The 24,037-nt window shown below is 61.8% G+C and overlaps 1 protein-coding gene across 3 annotated transcripts; it reads right to left on the reverse strand.

The window, feature by feature from the left end:
* Window positions 1–23,505, reverse strand: SLC11A2 (solute carrier family 11 member 2). 3 transcript variants are annotated; one of them, XM_062636042.1, is made up of 17 exons: window positions 23,155–23,505; window positions 18,540–18,626; window positions 17,263–17,402; window positions 16,493–16,618; window positions 15,601–15,720; window positions 13,895–14,001; window positions 11,519–11,589; window positions 11,362–11,429; window positions 10,878–11,033; window positions 9,985–10,143; window positions 7,430–7,516; window positions 6,386–6,505; window positions 6,040–6,189; window positions 5,185–5,258; window positions 4,909–5,062; window positions 3,757–3,810; window positions 1–840 (listed from the first exon to the last, which is right to left on the reverse strand). In XM_062636042.1, exons 1-17 carry the CDS (start codon window positions 23,180–23,182, stop codon window positions 763–765), a joined length of 1,779 nt encoding a protein of 592 aa, XP_062492026.1. In that variant the 5' UTR covers window positions 23,183–23,505; the 3' UTR covers window positions 1–762. The 3 variants fall into 3 exon arrangements, with proteins under 3 accessions (XP_062492026.1, XP_062492028.1, XP_062492027.1); XM_062636044.1 differs by lacking the exon at window positions 23,155–23,505 and adding an exon at window positions 22,124–22,204; XM_062636043.1 differs by lacking the exons at window positions 18,540–18,626; window positions 23,155–23,505 and adding an exon at window positions 17,840–17,957.
* Window positions 23,506–24,037: the final 532 nt, after the last annotated feature.

Genomic DNA, 24,037 nt, shown 5'->3' on the forward strand with positions numbered 1-24,037 from the left:
TTGGGAAAAAGGCTGAATTAAACCAGATTTAATAAAGGAGAAGTAGGATATGGCCACGATGGAGTCCAATCAATCAGGCTGGAATCAAGGGGGTTGGGAATTGGCTCCAGAGGTTCCCTGAGATGACAGAAAAGCAGCTCCACACATTCAGCCCCTGCCTGCGGAACGCCAGAGCCTGCCGGGAAAACGGGGCTCAATGGAATCCTCCAAACAGCAGCTTCGATGCTGCCTGCGCCGGGCGCATCCGGCTCCGACTCAGCTCTGGGCTGGGAATAACCCATGGGAAGGAGGAGCTGCTGGGAAGAAGCATCTCCATGAGGAAGAGGCTGCTGGAGGGGCCCAGACCTGGAGTCACCGCCGCTCCTCCTAAGCTGGTCTCTGAAACCATCATGAATGGAGCTCTGCTCCGATGGGTTTCCCAAACCTGGAATTTTCCTCAAATTAGGAAAAAAGATTTGGATTAGCATCCACAGGAGAGAAACGTGGATCGGAACTGGAATAACGGTGATGAATCCTTTCGCAGAGCAACTATCGGGAACTAAACAGGAGCAACTGGAGGAACCTGGAAGCAAACCCCAAGGTTGGGGTTGGAGCCGGGTTGGTGGCTCCGGCTCTGAGCAATTCCCAGCGCTCCCAGGACCATTCGGTCCCATTGTCCGACCCCCGGCTGCACTCAGGGTCCCGGCGTGAGCCCGGCTCGGTGCTGAGCCCGAGCCAGGGCGGGTTTCCACTGACACCGGTTCTGTCCTCAGGGATCAGGAATCATCTGGCGACGAGCGTGTCCGTGTCCACGTTGCTGAGCAGGAAGAGCTCAGGGCAGGCGGCGAGGCCCAGGTGGTGCTGGAAGAGGTGAAGGGCGAGAGTTAGAGCTGAGCCGAGCTCCCCCATCCCAGCCTCATGGCACATCCCCACCTGCCGGGCCTGGAGCTTTGGGCTTTCCATCCTTCGGGAATCAAAGCAAAGCAGCGTTAAAGCCCCCATGCCATGGAACGTCACAACGGGGAAGCGGCACCGCGGTCACTGCCACCTGCAGCACCACCCCGCGCCCTCCCGTCCTTCACTGGGGGTAATGGAGACCTGGATGGGATCTGCCCATGGAATAGCATCCGCTTCCATAGAGCTCCAGGAAACCAGCCTGCCCCATCCCTGGCGGTGTTCAAGACACAGGGGCTTGGAGCACCCTGCTCCAGTGGAAGGGGTCCCTGGAGCTGGATTGGAGCTGGAGGAGCTTTAAGGTCCCTCCCAACCCAAACCATTCCATGATTCCATGGATGCCATTGGGACTGGTGCAGCTCATGGTGGCTCCATCCTTCACCCTCTTGCTGGAGGCCATGGTCACAACAGACCTGGGAGCCCAGAGCGAGCACAGCTGAGGCCTGAGGGTTGGATCCTGCAGGGATCCCAATGGATCGGCTCCATCCAGTGGGCTCTGTGGGCTCTGGAGCCACTGGGATCTCCTCCACAGCCAGGAATTGCCACCGGTTCCAAGCAACCCCCCAAGAAACGACCCAAGGAGCCGAGTGGAACAAGATCCATCCTTTAATGGCACCATGGGGCTCCACAAACTGCTTCCGAGGAGACACGGGGGGAGCAAAACCAACCTGAGCCTTAGGAGGAGCAGGAGGTGGGAATGAGGAGGCTCCGCAGTGGAGCTGCCACCTACAAGTTAGTACCAACCCCTGTCAATCCCAACTCCAGGAAAAGCAAAAGGATGGAATGCTGCTGGCAAAGGGTGGAACATCCTGAACGCCCCTGCCTGTGATCAAACGCCACGTTTTAATGCCAGGAGCAATTCCCTGCCTGGGACCAGAGCAAGGCTGAGGAAGGGGATGGAATTCGTCATTAAATCCATGAGAGGGAAGCTTGGTTAAGGGCTGGAGCTCAGCGTGCATGGGGCAGCCCTGGGAAACTCCATAGGGAACCTCCTGGAGCTCAACCAGGCCAAGGCCAAGCTCCTGCCCCTGGGTTGGGACGATCCCAGCACAGCCCCAGGCGGGGGGGGACTGGATGGAGCAGCCTGAGGAGAGGGACTTGGGGTCCCCATGAGCTGGCTTCAGGGAGTGCTTGAGCCCAGAACCCCCCCCAGTGTGGGGCTGCACCCCCAGAGTGGGAGCAGCAGCTCCAGGAGGGGATCCTGCCCCTCTGCTGCGGGAAGGGGAGACCTGAGAGCAGCTCCAGAGCCTGAAGGGGCTGCAGGGAACCTGGAGAGGGGCTTGGGACAAGGGATGGAGGGACAGGCCAAGGGGAATGGCTTGAACCTGCCAGGGGGGAGATTGAGTTGAGCTCTGAGGCAGAAGCTCTTCCCTGTGAGGGTGCTGAGGCGCTGGCACAGGGTGCCCAGAGAAGCTGTGGCTGCCTCATCCCTGGCAGTGTTCAAGGCGAGCTCTGGATGAACTTTAAGGTCCCTTCTCCAACCCAACCCCTTCCATGGTTCTGTGAATCCAGGAATCACCCTGGCCTCTTTTCCCTGTCCTGGGGGATGCAGGAGCAGGCTCTGTTTGTGCCACACTAAACCTCCCCTTCCTGGTGTTTTCAGGTCCACAGAAGCACGTTGGGACCTAAACCACCTTTGTGGGGCTGAGCATGTTCCATGCCCAGCCACGGCTCTCACGTGCTCAGAGATAGGGGAACAGACCCTGGACACCCAATCCTCACGGTCGAGACACCTAAAAGCACCCTGGGACAGGGGACATAACCCCAAAATCCATTCTCTGCTGGGAGAAACCACAGGGGGACTTCTCCAATCACAGAAGCAAAGCAAACCCCACTCTGTCCTAATTGAGAACAGCAGACTTTGGATGTCCTCCATGTGAAGGCTTCTCCATGGAAGGCCCTGGAAGTCGTTCCATGTGGAGGAGAAGGGCAGTGGGAAGGGTTTGTAGTGGCTTTAGAGCAGGGATTAGCAAGTGAAGCCCTGGAGCTGCATTAGAGCCGTGTCCCCCCCCGGAGCAGGCGACCGGCATCCGCTGCGCCGGGACGTTCCGAGCCAGAACGCAGGAATTTCTGAGGACTCTCACGGGTGTTTCCATGAATCACGGGCAGAGGGGAACAAATCACACTTGAACCATAAATAACCAGGGACATCACAAAGGCGTTTCCTTTGCTGAGCACCAGAGTCACGCGCCGGGCGAGCACCAGCAACGAAGAACAAGGTTAATGCTGAGGATTCCCAACGTCTTCCCACCCCTGTGGAAGCTGCTTCAGCCCCGCTCTGAACTGCGAGGGAAAACGCACCCAGCTCCAGTGGGATCTGAGCTGCAGCTCCAGCCTGGAGGAGGGCTCTGGGGGGGGGGTAGTGTCACCGTGTTAGTGCCTGCGGCGGCGGCAGCCTTCAAGCACCACCCAAAGAGTGCTTTTGGAACGTCCTAGCTTAGCTTTGGAGATGCTCCCGCGCAGCAGCAGGGATCCCCTGGAGCTCCAGCGTTCCGGCTGCGGGGATGGGAGCTGGGCAGAGGAGGCTGCAGCCCAGCGGTAGCGTCTGGCCCCGCAGCGGGAGCAGAGGCGCTCAGCAAAGCAAACGGCCGAGCTGAAGTGTTCCAGCGGCGACACGCGGCCCGCTCCGCGCATCCCAGTGGGAATGCCCTCACCCCCCCCCCCCCATTCCCTGTGCAAAGTGCACATACGTTTGTCTACGTTCACACAGTAAACCATAGGCACACACTGGCTCTGATGGCTACTCGCTGTGCAGGGGCACCGGGGCTACTTAGGGGAGAGGGAAGGCGACTCCTCGCTCAGCAGGGTCCGGGTGACGCTTACCCTCGTCCCGCAGGCCAGGAAGGAGGCTCCCAGCGCGATCAGGCACAGCCAGCTCTGCAAGGCAACGGGTGCTGGGGTCAGGGGCTGCGGAGCCCACGGCCACCGGGCTCTGCCGTGTGCTCCGTGGGCACTCGGGTGTCACCTGCGGTAGCACGAGCGGGGCTGGAGGCAAAGCAGCACCTGGTGGGTGAGTGCTGGGGGGACAGGGAGCTGAGCGGGGTGCTTGGTGCCTTGGAGGGAAGGGATCATCCCATAAGGAACCTCAGGGAGCTCAACCAGGCCAAGGGCAAGCTCCTGCCCCTGGTCCAGGGCAATCCCAGCACAGCCCAAGGCCGGGGGGGACCGGATGGAGCAGCCCTGAGGAGAGGGACTTGGGGTCCCCATGAGCTGGCTTCAGAGAGCGCTTGAGCCCAGAACCGCCCAGTGTGGGGCTGCACCCCCAGAGCGGGAGCAGCAGCTCCGGGAGGGGATTCTGCCCCTCTGCTGCGGGAAGGGGAGACCTGAGAGCAGCTCCAGTGCCTGAAGGGGCTGCAGGGAACCTGGAGAGGGGCTTGGGACAAGGGATGGAGGGACAGGCCAAGGGGAATGGCTTGAACCTGCCAGAGGGGAGACTGAGATGAGCTCTGGGGCAGAAGCTCTTCCCTGGGAGGGTGCTGAGGCGCTGGCACAGGGTGCCCAGAGAAGCTGTGGCTGCCCCATCCCTGGCAGTGCTCAAGGCCAGGTTGGACACAGGGGCTTGGAGCACCCTGCTCCTGTGGAAGGGGTCCCTGCCCATGGCAGAGGTTGGAGCTGGAGGAGCTTTAAGGTCCCTTCAATACAAACCAGGCTGGGATTCTCTGATCATTGGATGATTTTACACCTCTGGCAGCACACAGACACTGTAGAGGACCATTCCAGAGTCTGTGCCAACCTTTCACCTGCTGCAGCACTAAACTGAGGCCTTTTTGGGAACAGAGAGCAGAAGAACTGCTGAGGAGATGGAAAAGGCTGCATGTGGCGGCAGCAGCACTCAGCACGTTCCCAAGCAAAAGCCTCAACCTCCACATTTGTCCTGACCCCGTGGCTGTGAAGCGGACACTGAACAGAACAGAGGGAAAAGCATCCCATGGGCTGCTCCCAGCCCCAGGGAGCCCCAGCTGGAGCCAGACTCACCAGATAGGCCACAAAGGACAGGTACATCACGCTGAGCACGGCAGCCCCGACGTACAGAGCCACGTGGTTGAGGGACATGACGTAGTCCACCACGAAGTACATGTTGATGCTGCAGATGAGGAGGATGAGGATCCCCCCCCCGATCCTCCAGAACCTGTGAGCAACACCAGGGCACAAGGGGGTGAGCTGGGGCAGGGCTGGAGATGCTGCAGGGCACGAGGTGAAGAGAGGAAGGGAACGTGTGCCTGTGGCAGCACCGAGGCCCTCAGGACTTACAGTCCATTGGCAAAGTCGTTCATGACGCTGGGCAGGCTGGTGAAGGTGAGCACTGGGATCAGCGCAAAGGGAAGCTGGAAGAGAAGAACAAAGAGCCCAGATGTGCCAGCACTTCCTCAGCTATTGTGAGGGGACACAAAGGGACTTCCCTCGCCTGGAAGGAGGAAGCAATTCCTGACCCTGGCTGAACCTCTCCACCTCCCCCAGGAGACCAGGGTCTGAGAGCAGCTCCTCCTGCTTGCCTGCTCCTGCAGACCCCAGAGCTGCAGCACTCGGTGCAGGAGCCAGGGAACCACGGAGTCACGGAATGGTTTGGGTTGGAAGGGACCTTAAAGCTCCTCCAGCCCCAACCCCTGCCACGGGCAGGGACCCCTTCCACTGGAGCAGGGTGCTCCAAGCCCGTGTCCAACCTGGCCTTGAGCACTGCCAGGGATGGGGCAGCCACAGCTTCTCTGGGCACCCTGTGCCAGCGCCTCAGCACCCTCACAGGGAAGAGCTTCTGGCCAAGAGCTCATCTCAGTCTCCCCTCGGGCAGGTTCAAGCCATTCCCCTTGGCCTGTCCCTCCGTCCCTTGTCCCAAGCCCCTCTCCAGGTTCCCTGCAGCCCCTTCAGGCACTGGAGCTGCTCTCAGGTCTCCCCTTCAGGAGCCTTCTCTTCTCCAGGCTGCCCCAGCCCAGCTCTCTCAGCCTGGCTCCAGAGCAGAGCTGCTCCAGCCCTCACAGCACCTCCAGGTCCCTCTTGTGCTGCTGCCCCAGAGGTGGATCAGGACTGCGGGGTCAGGGCTCCGAAGCGGGCAGCAGAGGGGCAGGATCCCCTCCCTGGGCTGCTTTCCCCAGCCCGGGCGCTGCTGCTCACCTGGAGGCTCATGAGGACGTTCAGGAAGTCGTTCATGCCCGTCAAGTGCTCCACGTCCTGGAAGATGGCCACCAGGAGCGTGGGGGTGATGGCGATGGAGCGCGTGAGCAGCACCCGCGCAAAGCGGGACCAGCGCAGGTTCAGGAAGCCCTGCAGGGACCAGAGCAGGGGCTGAGCAGAGAGGAGGCATCGGGAGCAGAGGAGGAGCGGGGCTGGGGCAGGGGTCGGGTGAAAGGGGCTTTCAGGGAGCTCCCAGCCTGAGCTGCGGCGTGGCCATGGACGGGGAATGCTCCGGCTGAGCGGGAAGGGTTGGGAAGGGAGCCGGGGGGGGGGGCACTGCTGGTACCTCCATGACAAACTGCCCCGAGTACGTCCCGGTCATCGTGGAGCTCTGCCCCGCAGCCAGGATCCCGATGGCCCAGATGTAGAGAGCGGCAGGGCCGAAATAACAGCCCAGAACTGCACCCTGGAGGAGAGGGGGGAGAGGGGAGGGGTCAGCTCCCACCCAGGGTGGGAGCAGAACTCCCTGGTGACCACAATAATCCCAGCGGAGCTGAGCTGGAAGAAGAGGAATCCATTTGCAGGACAGGGAAAAGCATTCCCTGCCTTGGGAAGCAGGCAAGGAACACTCGGGGGCTGCAGGGGGAACAGAGCAGGCTCAGGATGGAGGGAAGGAAACGCTTTGTCACGGGCAAGCTCATAGAAGAGGGAGCAAGGAGCGAGGTTGGACGGGCACCGTTGGCAATGGGACTGGATTGTGCCTGTCCCGAGGGCTGGGCGCAGGGTCCCCAGGGTCTCCTCCAGCTCTGCTTTTGGGGATGTTTTTACAGGTCCTGGCCCTCAGCACTCCCTGTTCACCCAAAGGGAACTGGAGCTGCTGGAGAGAGGCCAGAGGAGGCCATGGGGATGCTGCGAGGGCTGGAGCAGCTCTGCTCTGGAGCCAGGCTGAGAGAGCTGGGCTGGGGCAGCCTGGAGAAGAGAAGGCTCCTGAAGTGGAGACCTGAGAGCAGCTCCAGTGCCTGAAGGGGCTGCAGGGAACCTGGAGAGGGGCTTTGGACAAGGCATGGAGGGGTGGGATGAGGAGTTTGGGCTTCCAACCGGAAGAGGGAAGAGTTAAATGGGATATGGGGAAGAGGTTCCTCACCATGAGGGTGGTGGGAGGCTGGAATGGAGAAGCTGTGGCTGCCCCATCCCTGGCAGTGCTCAAGGCCAGGTTGGACACAGGGGCTTGGAGCACCCTGCTCCAGTGGAAGGGGTCCCTGCCCGTGGCAGGGGTTGGGGCTGGAGGAGCTTTAAGGTCCCTTCCAACCCAACCCATTCTGGGATTCCAAAGGGAGCGGATACAACCAGACAGGGAGGGGCCAAGGCTCCCGCTCCGTGGGTCACTCACCCCTTTGTAGATGTCCACCTCCAGCGTCTGGTTGTTGTTGGGGAAGAGCGAGGAGTGGGGGCTGCTGGCGTTGACGCAGACGGCGTTCTGCAGGGAGCGACACGGGGACAGGGTCGGGTGTGCTCAGGAGCAAAGACCAGGACATGGAAATACCCAGCACCCCTGAGCTTACCCCTCTCACACACAGAATCTATGGGCTCAGCCCACCCAGGGGCAGGTGGGGCTGGGAGCTGCACTTCTGCTCACATCACCCCTGGTTCACACCAGCCCCGGTTCTGTTCACACCAACCCCGGTTCTGCTCACACCAACCCCGGTTCTGCTCACATCACCCCTGGTTCTGCTCACACCAACCCCTGGTTCTGTTCACACCAATCCCGGTTCTGCTCACACCAACCCCGGTTCTGCTCACATCACCCCTGGTTCTGTTCACACCAACCCTGGTTCTGCTCACATCACCCCCGGTTCTGCTCACACCAACCCCGGTTCTGCTCACACCAACCCCGATTCTGCTCACACCAACCTCGGTTCTGCTCACACCAGCCCTGGTTCTGCTCACACCAACCCCGGTTCTGCTCACACCAACCCCGGTTCTGCTCACACCAACCCCGGTTCTGCTCACAACAACCCCGGTTCTGCTCACACCAGCCCCGGTTCTGCTCACACCAACCCCGGTTCTGCTCACACCAACCCCGGTTCTGCTCACACCAACCCCGGTTCTGCTCACACCAACCCCGGTTCTGCTCACACCAACCCCGGTTCTGCTCACACCAACCCCTGGTTCTGCTCACACCAACCCCGGTTCTGCTCACATCACCCCTGGTTCTGCTCACACCAACCCCAGTTCTGTTCACACCAACCCCGGTTCTGCTCACACCAACCCCGGTTCTGTTCACACCAACCCCGGTTCTGCTCACACCAACCCCGGTTCTGTTCACACCAATCCCGGTTCTGCTCACACCAACCCTGGTTCTGCTCACACCAACCCTGGTTCTGCTCACACCACCCCCGGTTCTGCTCACACCACCCCCGGTTCTGCTCACACCACCCCCGGTTCTGCTCACATCACCCCCGGTTCTGCTCACACCACCCCTGGTTCTGCTCACACCAGCCCTGGTTCTGTTCACACCAACCATGGTTCTGCTCAAACCACCCCGGTTCTGCTCACACCAACCCCGGTTCTGCTCACACCAACCCCGGTTCTGCTCACACCAACCCCGGTTCTGCTCACACCACCCCCGGTTCTGCTCACACCAACCCCGGTTCTGCTCACACCAACCCCGGTTCTGCTCACACCAACCCCGGTTCTGCTCACACCAACCCCGGTTCTGCTCACACCAACCCCGGTTCTGCTCACACCAACCCCGGTTCTGCTCACACCAACCCCTGGTTCTGCTCACACCAACCCCGGTTCTGCTCACACCAACCCCGGTTCTGTTCACGCCAACCCCGGTTCTGTTCACGCCAGCCCCGGTTCTGCTCACACCAACCCCGGTTCTGCTCACACCAACCCCGGTTCTGCTCACATCACCCCGGTTCTGCTCACACCAACCCCGGTTCTGCTCACACCAACCCCGGTTCTGCTCACACCAACCCCGGTTCTGCTCACACCAACCCCGGTTCTGCTCACATCACCCCCGGTTCTGCTCACACCAACCCCGGTTCTGCTCACACCACCCCCGGTTCTGCTCACACCAACCCCGGTTCTGCTCACACCAACCCCGGTTCTGCTCACACCAACCCCGGTTCTGCTCACACCACCCCCGGTTCTGCTCACATCACCCCCGGTTCTGCTCACACCAACCCCGGTTCTGCTCACACCAACCCCGGTTCTGCTCACACCAACCCCAGTTCTGCTCACACCAACCCGGTTCTGCTCACACCAACCCCGGTTCTGCTCACACCAACCCCGGTTCTGCTCACACCAACCCCGGTTCTGCTCACACCAACCCGGTTCTGTTCACACCAACCCCGGTTCTGTTCACACCAACCCCGGTTCTGCTCACACCACCCCCGGTTCTGCTCACACCAACCCCGGTTCTGCTCACACCAACCCCGGTTCTGCTCACACCAACCCCGGTTCTGCTCACACCACCCCCGGTTCTGCTCACATCACCCCTGTTCTGCTCACACCAGCCCCGGTTCTGCTCACATCACCCCCGGTTCTGCTCATACCAACCCCGGTTCTGCTCACACCAACCCCTGGTTCTGCTCATACCAACCCCGGTTCTGCTCACACCAACCCCTGGTTCTGCTCACACCAACCCCGGTTCTGCTCACATCACCCCCGGTTCTGCTCACACCAACCCCTGGTTCTGCTCACACCACCCCCGGTTCTGCTCACATCACCCCCGGTTCTGCTCACACCAACCCCGGTTCTGCTCACACCAACCCCGGTTCTGCTCACACCAGCCCCGGTTCTGCTCACACCAGCCCCGGTTCTGCTCACACCAACCCCGGTTCTGCTCACACCAGCCGTGGCTCTCCTCACATCACCCCCGGTTCTGCTCCAAGAGCCCGGGGTTTGGTCCCCAGCACAGCCCCAGCCCCAGCTCACCACATCCGCGTTGTTCTTCTCAAAGAAAGCCTCGGCGAAGACGGTCACCACGAAGATGTTGATGATGAAGGAGACAAAGAGAGCGATGCAGGACTCGATGAAGAAATACTTGTTGGCTTCTCGCACCTCCCTCTTGTTCGCACGGTTCACTTGCCGGGACTGCAGAGGAGATGGTGACAACGGGAGCCTTGAGAATCATGGAACCATGGATGGTTTGGAGAGATCATCCAGCTCCAGCCCCTGCCATGGGCAGGGACCCCTCGCACTGGAGCAGGGTGCTCCAAGCCCCTGCATCCAACCTGGCCTTGAGCACTGCCAGGGATGGGGCAGCCACAGCTTCTCTGGGCACCCTGTGCCAGCGCCTCAGCACCCTCACAGGGAAGAGCTTCTGCCCCAGAGCTCATCTCAATCTCCCCCCTGGCAGGTTCAAGCCATTCCCCTTGGCCTGTCCCTACACTCCTTGTCCCAAGCCCCTCTCCAGGTTTCCTGCAGCCCCTTCAGGCACTGGAGCTGCTCTCAGGTCTCCCCTTCAGGAGCCTTCTCCTCTCCAGGCTGCCCCAGCCCAGCTCTCTCAGCCTGGCTCCAGAGCAGAGCTGCTCCAGCCCTCGCAGCATCCCCATGGCCTCCTCTGGCCTTGCTCCCGCAGATGTATTATTTACACCAGATGTATTATTGATACCACAGGTGTGTTACCCATATCTGTCCTTATCCTACACTAAAATACCAGGACACGGGTCACCGAGTGGGAAGAAACAGCAAATCCCAACCTTTGAGGGGAGGACCTGGGGACAAGTGTCCCAGAGCTCTCCCTGTGCCGGGGGCTCAAGCAGCTCTGGCAGGGCCTCACTGTGTCCCCACAGACACTTTCTGCCCTGCCCAGCTCAGCAGCTCACCTTGACCAATGCCGAGTGCAGGTACATGTTGTGGGGCATGATGACAGCGCCCACGATGCCCACGGCCTGCTCCAGCTGCGGCGTTCCGCAGTCCTGGCAGTACGGGACAAAGAGCCCCTGGAGCAGCGACTGCTGGTTGGGTCTGACTGTGATGTACTGGGCACGAGACAAGAGAGGCGTGGGGTGAGCGCGGTGCTTTGGGTGCTCCTCTGGCCATACCCCCCCCCCCCCAGGTAAAACTGGAACCCCAACGTGGCAACTGCTCAGTGGAGCTGGGGGTGATGAGCGGAGCACGAGGAGTGGGCTCCACAATGGAGAAGCAGCCCTCATACAGAGCAAGGCATGGGCAGGCCAACGGCCACGCATCAGAGACACAGCCCCAGCTTCAAAGGTCCTGAATGCTAAGGGTCTGTGCCGCGTTTTGGGGTGTTGGGGCGCCGGAGTTGGGAGGGGATCCATAGAAAGCACACAGGGTGGAAGGTACCTCGTATCCGAACGTGAGGGCCATGATGGTGATGAGAAAGCCAAAGAAGGCTTCCAGTTTCCGCAGGCCTGTGGGAAGACACAAGCTCCATCAGCAAACTGAGAGCAGCGGCACGGCAGGCTGAGATTCCTCAATTTAGGAGGAGAAGGAAAATCACCGTATTTGTCCAGGAAGAGAAAGACGAAGGTGTCAGCGATGGTGATGAGCACTCCAGCCCACAGCGGGATCCTGCGGGACACAGAGCAACCACTGCCACACCTCCCATGGGAGCTCCTTGGGTCCCAAAGGACAGCTCCGTGCTGGGGCTGCACTCCAGCCTTCCTGACCGCAAGGAAGGACATCTGCTGGGGGTCCTTGGGAAGGACATCTGCTGGGGGCTCTTTGGGAAGGACATCTGCTGGGGGGTCCTTAGGAAGGACATCTGCTGGGGGGTCCTTAGGAAGGACATCTGCTGGGGGCTCCCTAGGAAGGACATCTGCTGGGGGTCCTTAGGAAGGACATCTGCTGGGGGTCCCTAGGAAGGACATCTGCTGGGGGGTCCTTGGGAAGGACATCTGCTGGGGGTCCTTAGGAAGGACATCTGCTGGGGGCTCGTTAGGAAGGACATCTGCTGGGGGTCCTTAGGAAGGACATCTGCTGGGGGGTCCCTGGGAAGGACATCTGCTGGGGGTCCTTAGGAAGGACATCTGCTGGGGGTCCTTAGGAAGGACATCTGCTGGGGGGTCCCTGGGAAGGACATCTGCTGGGGGTCCTTAGGAAGGACATCTGCTGGGGGTCCCTACGAAGGACATCTGCTGGGGGGTCCTGCTGGGGGTCCTTAGGAAGGACATCTGCTGGGGGTCCTTAGGAAGGACATCTGCTGGGGGTCCTTAGGAAGGACATCTGCTGGGGGTCCTTAGGAAGGACATCTGCTGGGGGTCCCTAGGAAGGACATCTGCTGGGGGGTCCTTAGGAAGGACATCTGCTGGGGGTCCTTAGGAAGGACATCTGCTGGGGGGTCCTTAGGAAGGACATCTGCTGGGGGCTCTTTGGGAAGGACATCTGCTGGGGGTCCTTAGGAAGGACATCTGCTGGGGGCTCCTTAGGAAGGACATCTGCTGGGGGTCCTTAGGAAGGACATCTGCTGGGGGTCCCTACGAAGGACATCTGCTGGGGGTCCCTAGGAAGGACATCTGCTGGGGGGTCCTTGGGAAGGACATCTGCTGGGGGTCCTTAGGAAGGACATCTGCTGGGGGGTCCTTAGGAAGGACATCTGCTGGGGGATCCTTAGGAAGGACATCTGCTGGGGGTCCCTAGGAAGGACATCTGCTGGGGGATCCTTAGGAAGGACATCTGCTGGGAGCTCCTTAGGAAGGACATCTGCTGGGGGATCCTTAGGAAGGACATCTGCTGGGGGATCCTTAGGAAGGACATCTGCTGGGGATCCTTAGGAAGGACATCTGCTGGGGGTCCTTAGGAAGGACATCTGCTGGGGGATCCTTAGGAAGGACATCTGCTGGGGGTCCTTAGGAAGGACATCTGCTGGGGGCTCTTTAGGAAGGACACCTGCTGGGGGTCCTTAGGAAGGACATCTGCTGGGGGTCCTTAGGAAGGACATCTGCTGGGGGTCCTTAGGAAGGACATCTGCTGGGGGCTCCCTAGGAAGGACATCTGCTGGGGGTCCTTAGGAAGGACATCTGCTGGGGGGTCCCTGGGAAGGACATCTGCTGGGGCTCCTTAGGAAGGACATCTGCTGGGGGGTCCCTGGTAAGGACATCTGCTGGGGGTCCTTAGGAAGGACATCTGCTGGGGGCTCTTTGGGAAGGACATCTGCTGGGGGGTCCTTGGGAAGGACATCTGCTGGGGGTCCTTAGGAAGGACATCTGCTGGGGGGTCCTTAGGAAGGACATCTGCTGGGGGGTCCTTAGGAAGGACATCTGCTGGGGGTCCTTAGGAAGGACATCTGCTGGGGGCTCCTTAGGAAGGACATCTGCTGGGGGCTCCCTAGGAAGGACATCTGCTGGGGGCTCCTTAGGAAGGACATCTGCTGGGGGTCCTTAGGAAGGACATCTGCTGGGGGGTCCCTGGGAAGGACATCTGCTGGGGGCTCTTTGGGAAGGACATCTGCTGGGGGATCCTTAGGAAGGACATCTGCTGGGGGTCCTTAGGAAGGACATCTGCTGGGGGCTCCTTAGGAAGGACATCTGCTGGGGGTCCTTAGGAAGGACATCTGCTGGGGGGTCCCTGGGAAGGACATCTGCTGGGGGCTCTTTGGGAAGGACATCTGCTGGGGGGTCCTTAGGAAGGACCTAAGGCCAGGAAAGCTGCAGCCCAGCTCTGGTGGGTGCGTTCCAGGCTGTCCTCTACAGCCACAAGGAGAACCAGGCGCCCAAGGCCAAGTCATCCGAGCGCTTCCACGACGGAGGCGAACCACCCGCCTTAACTTTAAGGTTTAGGGGAAGTCAGTGAGTGGGGTCCGGCACACCCGGTGTCACCTCCCCAGTCCCAGAGGCGAGCACTCATCCCCTGCTGCCCTCTGCCAGGCCCAACTCACTTGCCCATAGACAGGAGGTTGATGGCGATGGCCGAGCCGATGACCTCCTGCATGTCAGAGCCAATGATGGCGAGTTCAACCATCAGCCAGAGGATGATCCGAGGCACCTGGGGGGGAACAAGCATCCAAGAGCATTAAAAAAGGGGGCAAATGACTCCCTCCCGGAGGAGCTCGGGGCTGCGGTGCTCCTGCAGTCAGGAGCTGCCTCCTTCCCCTGGCCATGGCCTGGCAAAGGTGCTGCTGGAGCCTTGCAGGCTGGCTGGGAGCAGAATCCCTGGTGACCTGTGGCAATCACTGTGGGAGGCTCCCGGGACGTTTATATAAGCTCAATGACTCGCCTCGTTGTGAAAGAGGAACTGGGTGTTCCTGTGCTCGAGCGCTGGAACATCAGTGCCATGGTGATGCCAGTGACAAAGCCTCAGGTGCTGGATGAGAAACCTCCAGCTGCGCAGAGCTGGGGACGTCCCTGACTTCAGAGAACCATGGACTCATGGAATGCTTTGGGTTGGAAGGGGCCTTAAAGCTCCTCCAGCTCCAACCCCTGCCGCGGGCAGGGACCCCTTCAGCTGGAGCAGGGTGCTCCAAGCCTTCCCCACAGCCCACGCCGAAGGGAGCTGAAGCAGGACTGAGCCCTCTCTTACACAAGCATGGAGGTTTCTTAAGCAGGGAAATGTAAGAGCCAGGAATGGTCTTGTTCTAAAGAGCCATTTCCCTTCTGGTGATCCCTAGGGCTTAGTTCATCCCCAAGGACCTTCAGGAAGGAGCAGCTCGGGCAGGAAAGCTGGGATCCCAGCTCTTATTCCTGAGGCTGGCCCAATTCACTGGGAAATGCCAGGACATTCCCCCCACGGTTCAAGTCTTCCTCCAAATCTGCCTTTCTTCCAACCAGGAGCCAAACCAGAAGAGATCAATGTAGGCTTCTTGGACAGTAAAGCAAGATCATGGAACCATCCCGGTTGGAAAAGAGCTTCAAGATCAAGTCCAACCATTCCCAGCCCTGCCAAGGCCACCGCTGCCCCATGGCACTGAGGCCTCGTCTCCATGGGCTGTGAGCACTTGCAGGGACGGTGCCTGCAGCCCTGCCCTGGGCAGCCTTTTCCAATGCCTGAGCACCCTCTGGGGCAGGAATTGCTCCTCAGCTCCATCTAAACCTGCCCTGGGGCAGCTTGAGGCCGTTCCCTCTTGTCCCATCCCTTGGTCCTTGGGAGCAGAGCCCAGCCCCTCCTGGCTCCATCCTCCTGGCAGGCACTTGGAGGCAGCCATCAGGTCCCCCCTGAGCCTTCTCCTCTCCACCTGAACCCCCCAGGTCCCTCAGCCCTTCCCCATCACACTTGGGCTCCAGGCCCTGCACCAGCTCCATTCCCTTCTCTGGCCCTGCTCCAGCCCCTCAATGTCTCTCTTGCAGCGAGGGGCCCAGAGCTGAGCACAGGACTTGAGGTGCAGCCTCCCCAGTGCCCACTGCAGGGGCACAATCCCTGCCCTGGCCCTGCTGCCGCACTGGTGCTGAGCCAGGCCGGGATGCTGGGGGCTGCCTGGGCACAAGCTGCTCCTGCTCAGCCCCATGTGCTGATGAAAATGGATTCCAGGCTCCCTCCCGAGGAGCATTTGGCACCTCCCGAGCAGCACGAACCCATCCGGCCCCAGCAGACGGAAGGACCCCGGGCAGGCCAGGGCAGTGTCCGCGGCGGGAGCAGCAGGGCACCCACCTTGTGGTACTGCCGGTTGCAGACCTCGGCGAGGTGCAGCCCCGTCACCACCCCCAGCCGTGCCGCCAGGCGCTGCAGGAGCAGCCCGATCAGCGTCGCCAGCATCAGGACCCACAGGAGCTGAGGGAGACACAGAGGGAGGGGAGGGGGGGGGTGAGCGTGACAGGTCCCTGGGCCCCAAAACACACCCAGAGGAGTCACAGACCGCCCAAAAGACACTCACTGATGCTCAAAGGGTGTTTGATACCGACCTGGAGCTGGCACGGGGGGACATAAATGCATCTAGAGCAGGAGTCACTGCCAGAGGGCACAGCATAGGATCATGGAATGGGTTGGGTTGGAAGGGACCATAAAGCTCCTCCAGCTCCAACCCCTTCCACGGGCAGGGACCCCTTCCACTGGAGCAGGGTGCTCCAAGCCCCTGTGTCCAACCTGGCCTTGAGCACTGCCAGGGATGGGGCAGCCACAGCTTCCCTGGGCACCCTGTGCCAGCGCCTCAGCACCCTCACAGGGAAGAGCTTCTGCCCCAGAGCTCATCTCAGTCTCCCCTCGGGCAGGTTAAAGCCATTCCCCTTGGCCTGTCCCTACACTCCTTGTCCCAAGCCCCTCTCCAGGTTTCCTGCAGCCCCTTCAGGCACTGGAGCTGCTCTCAGGTCTCCCCTTCAGGAGCCTTCTCCTCTCCAGGCTGCCCCAGCCCAGCTCTCTCAGCCTGGCTCCAGAGCAGAGCTGCTCCAGCCCTCACAGCATCCCCATGGCCTCCTCTGGACTCTCTCCTGCAGGTCAAGAGCTCAAGAAGCTCCCTCTCCCTTCTTCCCTTGCTGCTTTCAGCTCAGCCCCATGGCACCCTTAGCTCTAAACCACACAGGGTTACACGCTCACTTGCAGCACCGACCTTAAACCCTGCGACGGCCCCGGACTGTAAATCCGACTCGATGTTCCCTGGATCCAGGTAGGCAATGCTCATCAGGAACCCTGGCCCCGTGAAAGCCCAGAGCTTGCGGAAACTGAAGCAGGATTGCTGTGGGGAGAACATGGACACAGCACGAGTGAGCCCCGGACCCAGCCATGGGCATGAGGACCAGCAAGAGACGCCCCAGGGCTTGGATTTCATTTCCTGGTAAAATCAAGCCTGTTCTTTAATCCCATCCTGAGCTCTGCAGCAGTCTCTGCTCCTAATCTAAAGCAGAGTTCAGGACCTAATCTAGGGTTTAGGAGCAGGCTGTGGGACAGCCAAGGCCACACTCATGTAAATCCAGGTGGGAGATGATTCCCCCTGTGCCTGCAGCCTCCTCCTCGCTTAATGAGGAGCCAAGAGGGCACCTGAGAGGGGACTGAGCTGCTCCAAAGGTCACTCTGGCTCCCTTCCCCTGATAAGGGAACAAAGAACCAGGGTCCCCTCCCCTGGGGCTGCACAAAGACATTTCTTCAGCTCTTCAGCAGATCTCCGGGCTGCTCTGGGCTTCCCAGAGGACAAATCCCATGGGATGAATCCTTAACTGTGCAGCAAGGAGATCCCTCTCCCTCCTCTCTCCCAAATCCCCATCCCACAGCCAGGCTTCCCTTCCCAGTGTAGGCAAGAAGGGAACCAGCACGCAGGGGAATGGCTCACAGGGGTCAGGGTTTTCCTGACTGGATCTCCCTGTTGGAGCAGATGGATCTCACCTTCTCATCCTCGGGGATGGGGATCTTGCTGTCGAAGTAGGTGGTGAAAGGCTCCGAGGAGGAGGCATCCGATGGCTGCAGCGGGTTCATGCTGCTGGAAACGGTGCTGACGACTCCCCCGGGCTCCCCGGAGGCATCTTCTGCAGGGAGGGAAGGGGAAAAGGGAGAAGGAATGAGCCAGGATCCCTGGAAACACAGAACAACCGGGCAGGACCCGCAGGCAGAGCGAGAGGAGCCTGTGCTGCCCTCACACCGCTACAGAGGGCATCAGCCCAAGCTCCCCTGGGCTGGGAGAAGATTCCTGCTGGAAGGACCCTGCTGCCTGTGGGATCCTGGATCTCCACGGGGACCTCGGAGCACTGCTCTGCTCTGGAAGCAAGCGGTGGTCGGGCAGTTTTCCCCCTCCTCAAGCACGAGGGGAGGCCCTGATGGGTTCTAACCTCACCTCCTGAGCAAGGTGCCACGAGAGAGCCCGTTATTCCCTCAGGAGATGTGCTGAGGCTTGGACCAGGGCCCCACTCCCCCCCTGCCCACCTCCAGCCCACAGCCCCTGCTCCCACGTGGAGGCAACACTCACTCCTGCTCTCCCTGCGTGGCATCCTGCTCCAGAGCTGGGTCCCAGAGCTGTGTCCCAGAGCCCAGCTCTGGGGGAGGAGGCCGGGACCCAAGGGCAGCTTTTACCGAGCTACCTATTGCAACACCGGAGTAAAGGGAAGGGGAAGGCTCCTCCTTTTCCCTGCCTCCCAAATCCCTCCCCGGGCTCCTGCCCTGCCAGCGGGGCATTTACATAAGGGATTTAGAGCCGGAGAGGGATCCGGCTGCGCAGGACGGGCTGGTTCAGGGCTGGTCCAGCTCACCAAGGGAGGTGGAATGAGCCCCAGGCACCGAATCTCCTGCTGGGGTCACCTCAGAGGCCTGAGGTTTTGTGGCCACTGGGCTAATGGAGCGGGCGGGCAGCAACGGGCACACGGAGACCTTGGGGTGGGTTGTGCAGGGCAAAGAAATGGATGAAATGGAGCCACATCCCAAGGCTGCACCCCCAGGGCAGGAGCAGCGGCTGCAGGAGGGGATCCTGCCCCTCTGCTGTGCTGTGGGGAGACCTGAGAGCAGCTCCAGTGCCTGAAGGGGCTGCAGGGAACCTGGAGAGGGGCTTGGGACAAGGGATGCAGGGACAGGCTAAGGGGAATGGCTTGAACCTGCCCGGGGGGAGACTGAGCTGAGCTCTGGGGCAGAAGGTGTGTGTATGAGCAGAGATGCTGTGCCATGGGCAGCCGTACCGTAGGAAGCCTTCTGGTCCATGTCGGAGTTCCCCATGGTCGAACCCTTTTGGTGGCCCAGATCCTGCTTTAGATCAGCCACGTTGGCTGCAGGGAAAGGAGGAAACATCATCAGGAAGGAGAATAAAAGCTCCAAGAGGGGCACCAGCCCCGGCATCGCAGGGACCTCCCCAGCCCCTTTCCAGCTCCGAAGGAGCCAGCAGGGCCAGGAGGGGGGGTTTTAAGCCTGGGATCTGCTTGGAAACTCAAACAAGAAGGGGGGAGCAGAGAGCCCCGGCTCTGTCCCTCTTGTGAAACTCCAGCTGAGGAAACAAAGCCTGGAATTTCCTCCATGTGTCAACAGCCCATTGCAGCTCTCCCCTTCCAGGCAGGGCCATGCCAGGGCCACCGCACCCTTCTCAGGGCAGCTCAAGTGTCCGTAAGGGCCCCGTGGAACTCTTTCATCACGGGGCAGTTTCCAGTCTAAGCCCACGCAGGAGGGTGCCGGGATCTGGAGCAGGGCTTGGGATGAAGGCCTGGACCTGGCATCCTCCAGGGCACGCCCCAGCCCCGCCAGGACAAGTTGAAGTCCCAGCACTCTCTGCATAGGAAGGACTTAACCTCCCTCAAAGCCCCTTGTCCCATAACAGAGGATTCCCTTCCAGCAAGGCCACATTGGCCCAGCGAAGGTCCAGAAGGCAAACACCAGCCAGGAATCCATTTGAAGGGGTGTGAACCCGGTTCAGGTCTCCCAAGATCCCACAACCAGCTCCAAGGTGGTTTGTAACCAGCCAAGCGCCCTGGGCTCAGCCCCAGGGTCACTGCAGGCAGGGCTCCCTTGGTCCTTATCTCTCCAAGCAGGATTAAATCAAGCCCAGCGTGGCTGAGGAATGCTCCAGGAGCATCCCACAGGACACAGGGCACCTCTAAGGCCCACCAAAGAGGAGGGGTTTGCTCATTCTGCCCCTTTCCCAATGATCCCGAGGGTTTGCTGGGGAATTCCCCGGGCGTCATGCGGAGGGAGGTGACCAAAGCCCGAGATTTCCCTATCCCGGGTTTCTGTGCTCCAGATGAAGCCAGAGGTGAGGGGCAGCCTCATGCCGGGCCCGGCAGGACCTGCAGCACCCCCCAAGGCAGGGGTGGCACTGGATGAGCTTTACGGTCCCTCCCAGCCCAAAGCTCTCCATGACTCCATGAATCCCCTGCCCCTCGGTTAGGACAGGAGGGGCCGGGCATCACCTCACAGCCCCGAGGCTCGCGGGTCCCACACTGCCCCTTCCTCACAGGCTCCTTCCTAAGGGTCTTTCATTGCCCCCCTGCCCGATGTTTAGCCATGAACCCCCCCTTGCCCCCACCCCGTCAGCAGGAGCAGCGCTTACCGGGGCTGAGTCCCACGGAGCCCTCGCCATGACTGAAGGCAAAGGGGAAGCTCGCAGGGAGCATCGTTACTGAGCCACCCAGATGGGTGCTGCCCACTCATCCCAGCTGGGTGGAGCGGGGCTGGCTCCTCTATCTCCAGATACAGCTCCCCCCGGGCCCGCAGGGCTGTGGCGACAACCCCATGCAGGGCTCTGGGGACACCCCCATGCAGGGCTGCGGGGACACCCCCATGCAGAGCTGCGGGGACACCCCCATGTAGGGCTGTGGGGACACCCCCATGTAGGGCTGCGGGGACACCCCCATGCAGAGCTGCGGGGACAACCCCATGCAGGGCTCTGAGGACACCCTCATGCAGGGCTCTGGGGACACCCCCATGCAGGGCTGCGGGGACACCCCTATGTAGGGCTGCGGGGACAACCCCATGCAGGGCTGTGGGGATCCCCCCATGCAGGGCTGCGGGGACAACCCCATGCAGGGCTGCGGGGACAACCCCATGCAGGGCTGTGGGGATCCCCACATGCAGGGCTGCGGGGACAACCCCATGTAGGGCTTTGGGGACACCTCCATGCAGGGCTTTGAGGGCAACCCCATGTAGGCCTCTGGGGATCCCTCCATGCAGGGCTGTGGGGATCCCCCCTTACAGGGCTCTGGGGACACCCCCATGCAGGGCTGTGGGGATCTCCCCATGCAGGGCTTTGGGGATCCCTCCATGCAGGGCTCTGGGGACACCCCCATGCAGGGCTGTGGGGATCTCCCCAGGCAGGGCTTTGGGGACCCCCCCCTGCTGCTCTGCAGGGGGAAACGAGAGGATAAAGGACCAGAAAGGTTGGGATTTGTCGCTCCCCTTCCCTGTGTGAAGCTCTTCAAGCAATCCCTCAGGAGCAGGCGCGCTCCCCCCCCAGCTGCCTTTGCCTCCATAGCCGGTGTTCACACTCGGGGAACGTTCCCCGCAGGAATATCCCTTGGGATAAAGCAAAAAGCCCCGAGCAGAGCACCAGGAGGTTACTGCCATAGGAAGGGCGCTGCTGCCCGGACAGGGACAACAACGGCTCCTCCTCCACCTCTGCCCTCCCTTCCCATGGGGGGACCCCCGAGCCCGGGGCTCACGGCTCTTTCCTGCCTGATGGCCCCAAAGGCACCAAGGGCAGGAAGGGCCCAGGGCTCCTGCTCCTCCCCAGCGTGGAGACAGCGCTGGTCCCACGCCAGGAGCGGTTCCTGCCATTGAGGTCCCTGCAGCTGATGGGAGGCTTTGAACTCAGTGGGGTCCCGGGGGCACAGCGTGGTCCTTGCAGCCTGGAGAAGGCTCCTTAAGGGGAGACCTGAGAGCAGCTCCAGTGCCTGAAGGGGCTGCAGGGAACCTGGAGAGGGGCTTGGGACAAGGGATGGAGGGACAGGCCAAGGGGAATGGCTTTAACCTGCCAGAGGGGAGACTGAGCTGAGCTCTTAGGCAGAAGCTCTTCCCTGTGAGGGTGCTGAGGCGCTGGCACAGGGTGCCCAGAGAAGCTGTGGCTGCCCCATCCCTGGCAGTGCTCAAGGCCAGGTTGGACACAGGGGCTCGGAGCACCCTGCTCCAGTGGAAGGGGTCCCTGGACGCGCCCCGAGCTCCCCTCATCCCAGCGCTCCCCACGGCCCCATCGCTGCAGAGCAGCAGCCGGAGCCCCGGGGGTTGAAACCACGCCGAGAGCGCCCTGGGACCGCACCGGGGCCGCGTCCCCGGGCGGGGCCCGTGCTCAGGGCTCACGGAGCTCTGCGGGGCACGGCCACGGCAGCACCGGCGCCCGCGGCAACCCCCGGGGCTCCCCTCGCACCCAGGCCCCGTTAAAGCTCATCCATCACTGCCCCCCCGCCCCCCCCGGACCGTGCCACCCCAAACCCGGGGGGGGGGGAGCACCCACAGAGCAAGAGCGGCAGCCCCGTCCCGGGGGGGGCTGGACCGGGCCAGGAGCCCCCGGCGCTGCGGACACCCCAAGGTCACCGGGGGGCAGGGAGCCGGGCCCATGTGGGTCCCTGAGGGTCCTGCTGGAGGCCGCAGGTCCACGGGAACCCCCGCCGGGGACCCCCAAACACCCCGGATACCCCGGCAGCGCTGGGGGGGGGGGATCCCCCCCCCGGCACACTCAGAGACCCCCCGGGGTCACTCCATGGGGGGATCCCCCCGCATCCCGCGGGATCCCCCCAATGGAGCCCCCCCCCCATCACGCACACCGAGCCCCGGCCGCGCTCACCGGCCCCGCCGGGCCCCGCCGCCGCCGCCTCATGCCGCGGCCCCGCGTTGCTGCCGCTCGGGCCGGCCTGGCGCCGCCCGCCCCGTGACGCGGCGCGGAGCGACCGGGGACGGCGACGGGGAACGGGGCCTGGCGGCAGCCCCGGTGCTGGGGAACGGGGTCCCGGGAGGGGCCCTGGAGCAGGCTCCGGATCTGGGAACGGGACCCCGGGGGGGGGGGGGTGCGCACGGAGGGGACGGGGCCCCGGTGCAGGACCCGATAGGGGGAGATGCGGGCACCGGTGCGGACCCCGGGGTGGAAACCGGGACCCAGGGAGCGGAACAAGGCCCCAGGATGGGGTCAGAGGAGCCCCGGGGGGGTCACGCAGCCCTGGTATGGGGGGCACAAGCCCCAGGGCAGGGGACATGGGCCGGGACAAGCTGGGTTAATTCCTGCTCCCAGGTTGTCCTTATCCTGCCCCATTCTATGGCTCACTCCGGAGCAGGAGCTCCCCGGAGCTGAGGAATGATCCGTGTTGGTTATCCCAGTGCAGCAGCACCTCAGGAATGCTCTGGGGGTCGAATCTTGTTTTGGCTTCTGTTTGGTTTCTGTCTGCTTCTTCCATAGGGAACGTGGGGTTCCACAGAATTCCTCTTGCTCCGCACGCTCCCATGAATACTCAGGATAATTCGCCCTTCACAGAGCAGAGCTGCGGCACGGGGAAGGCAGCAACTCGCTGCCATCAAACAGAGCTTCCCCAACTGCCATTGAACACAAACAGTGCCACGGGGAAGTGTTCTGACACAACCAAATCCTGGGAAAGTGAGAAATCCGGGAGATGGGAGCCTGAGGCTCCCGCACAGAGAGGGAATTCAAACCCTGCACGGGCAGGCGAGCGCAGCCCGTGCCCACAGCACCAACGGTGCTTTGCCAACAGCTTTTAGGCTTGATGCTGGAAAACCTATTCCCCAGTATCCCACTGTTCCCAGATGTGGGTGCTTTGGGGTGAGGGTGCTGCCTCCCCAACAGCAGCGCTCCCACTCCGTACTCACCCAGCTCCAGGCTGTACTTCTTGGGCATGGTGCTATGGGCAGGCTGGTTTCGGGGAGCTCCGTCCCGCTCACTTAAATACGGGGCGTCCCCACCCTGGGGCAGCTCCGTGCTCAGGGCACGACTCAAAGTCTCCCGAAAACAACCCCATCATCTTCACCCTTATCGTTTGTCACGGAGCCATAAAGCGCCGGCAGCCAAACGGGGGGTTCATGGCACAACCCTGGCCCCACGGCAGCGCTGGGGCTTGGGGGGAAAGGTGGGTTCTGAGCTGCTGGGCACGGAATCAACCCGCGCCTTGATGAAAAGGCCGTTTGTGGAAGCAGAGTCCACGGGGCTGATGGTAGATTAGAGCCCAAGTGGCACGTAAGGGGCACTTGCCGGTGCTGGTACGTGCAGCGCTGATAAGGGGCGCTCTCTTTCCAGCCTGGATCGATACCTCCCGTTATCAGCCGTGCCCCGGGGTCTGGAGCGCACCGAGCCCCGCGATAACCCCGCGCTTTTGTCATTTCCTCGCCGCAAAAGGGCCCCTGGTGCCTTTTCCCGATAAGCAGGAGCTGAATGTGCAGCGCTCCGAGATGCACCGGGGCAGGGCCACGGGTGTGCGTGACCGGCTCCATGCGCTCCAGGGGCCGAGGGAAGCGGCGTGGAGAGGGGGCTCGGCTGGGAAAAGCATCCCCAGGATCTCATGGAAGACAGAGGCGCTGACAGAGACCTGGGAGGAGGCCACGTAGGGGGTGGGATGGGGGGAATGGACCGGCAGAGCCTGCAGGAAGGGGCAGCCGCTTCCCAAAGGGATCGACACGTTTCCAGTGGCGTTCGGGACCGAGAAAACAAACACGGCCCACGTGAAACTGCCCCGGGCGGAGGCGGAACCGGTTTGGC

Source organism: Pezoporus occidentalis, unplaced genomic scaffold (assembly GCF_034315485.1).
Source record: "Pezoporus occidentalis ecotype Australia unplaced genomic scaffold, CSIRO_AGI_Poc_V1 ctg465, whole genome shotgun sequence".
In the NCBI taxonomy this organism is placed as follows: domain Eukaryota; kingdom Metazoa; phylum Chordata; class Aves; order Psittaciformes; family Psittacidae; genus Pezoporus; species Pezoporus occidentalis.

Bases quoted from the DNA above. Each gene is read 5' to 3' on its own strand.
- SLC11A2 (XM_062636042.1), bottom strand. From the start codon at position 23,182: ATGCCCAAGAAGTACAGCCTGGAGCTGG. The intron at 15,721-16,492 runs GTCGGTGCTGCA...TGTCTCCCTCAG, and splicing joins GGGCCGTCGCAGGGTTTAAG to CTCCTGTGGGTCCTGATGCT. The intron at 5,259-6,039 runs GTGAGCAGCAGC...CTTCTCTTCCAG, and splicing joins ACGTCCTCATGAGCCTCCAG to CTTCCCTTTGCGCTGATCCC.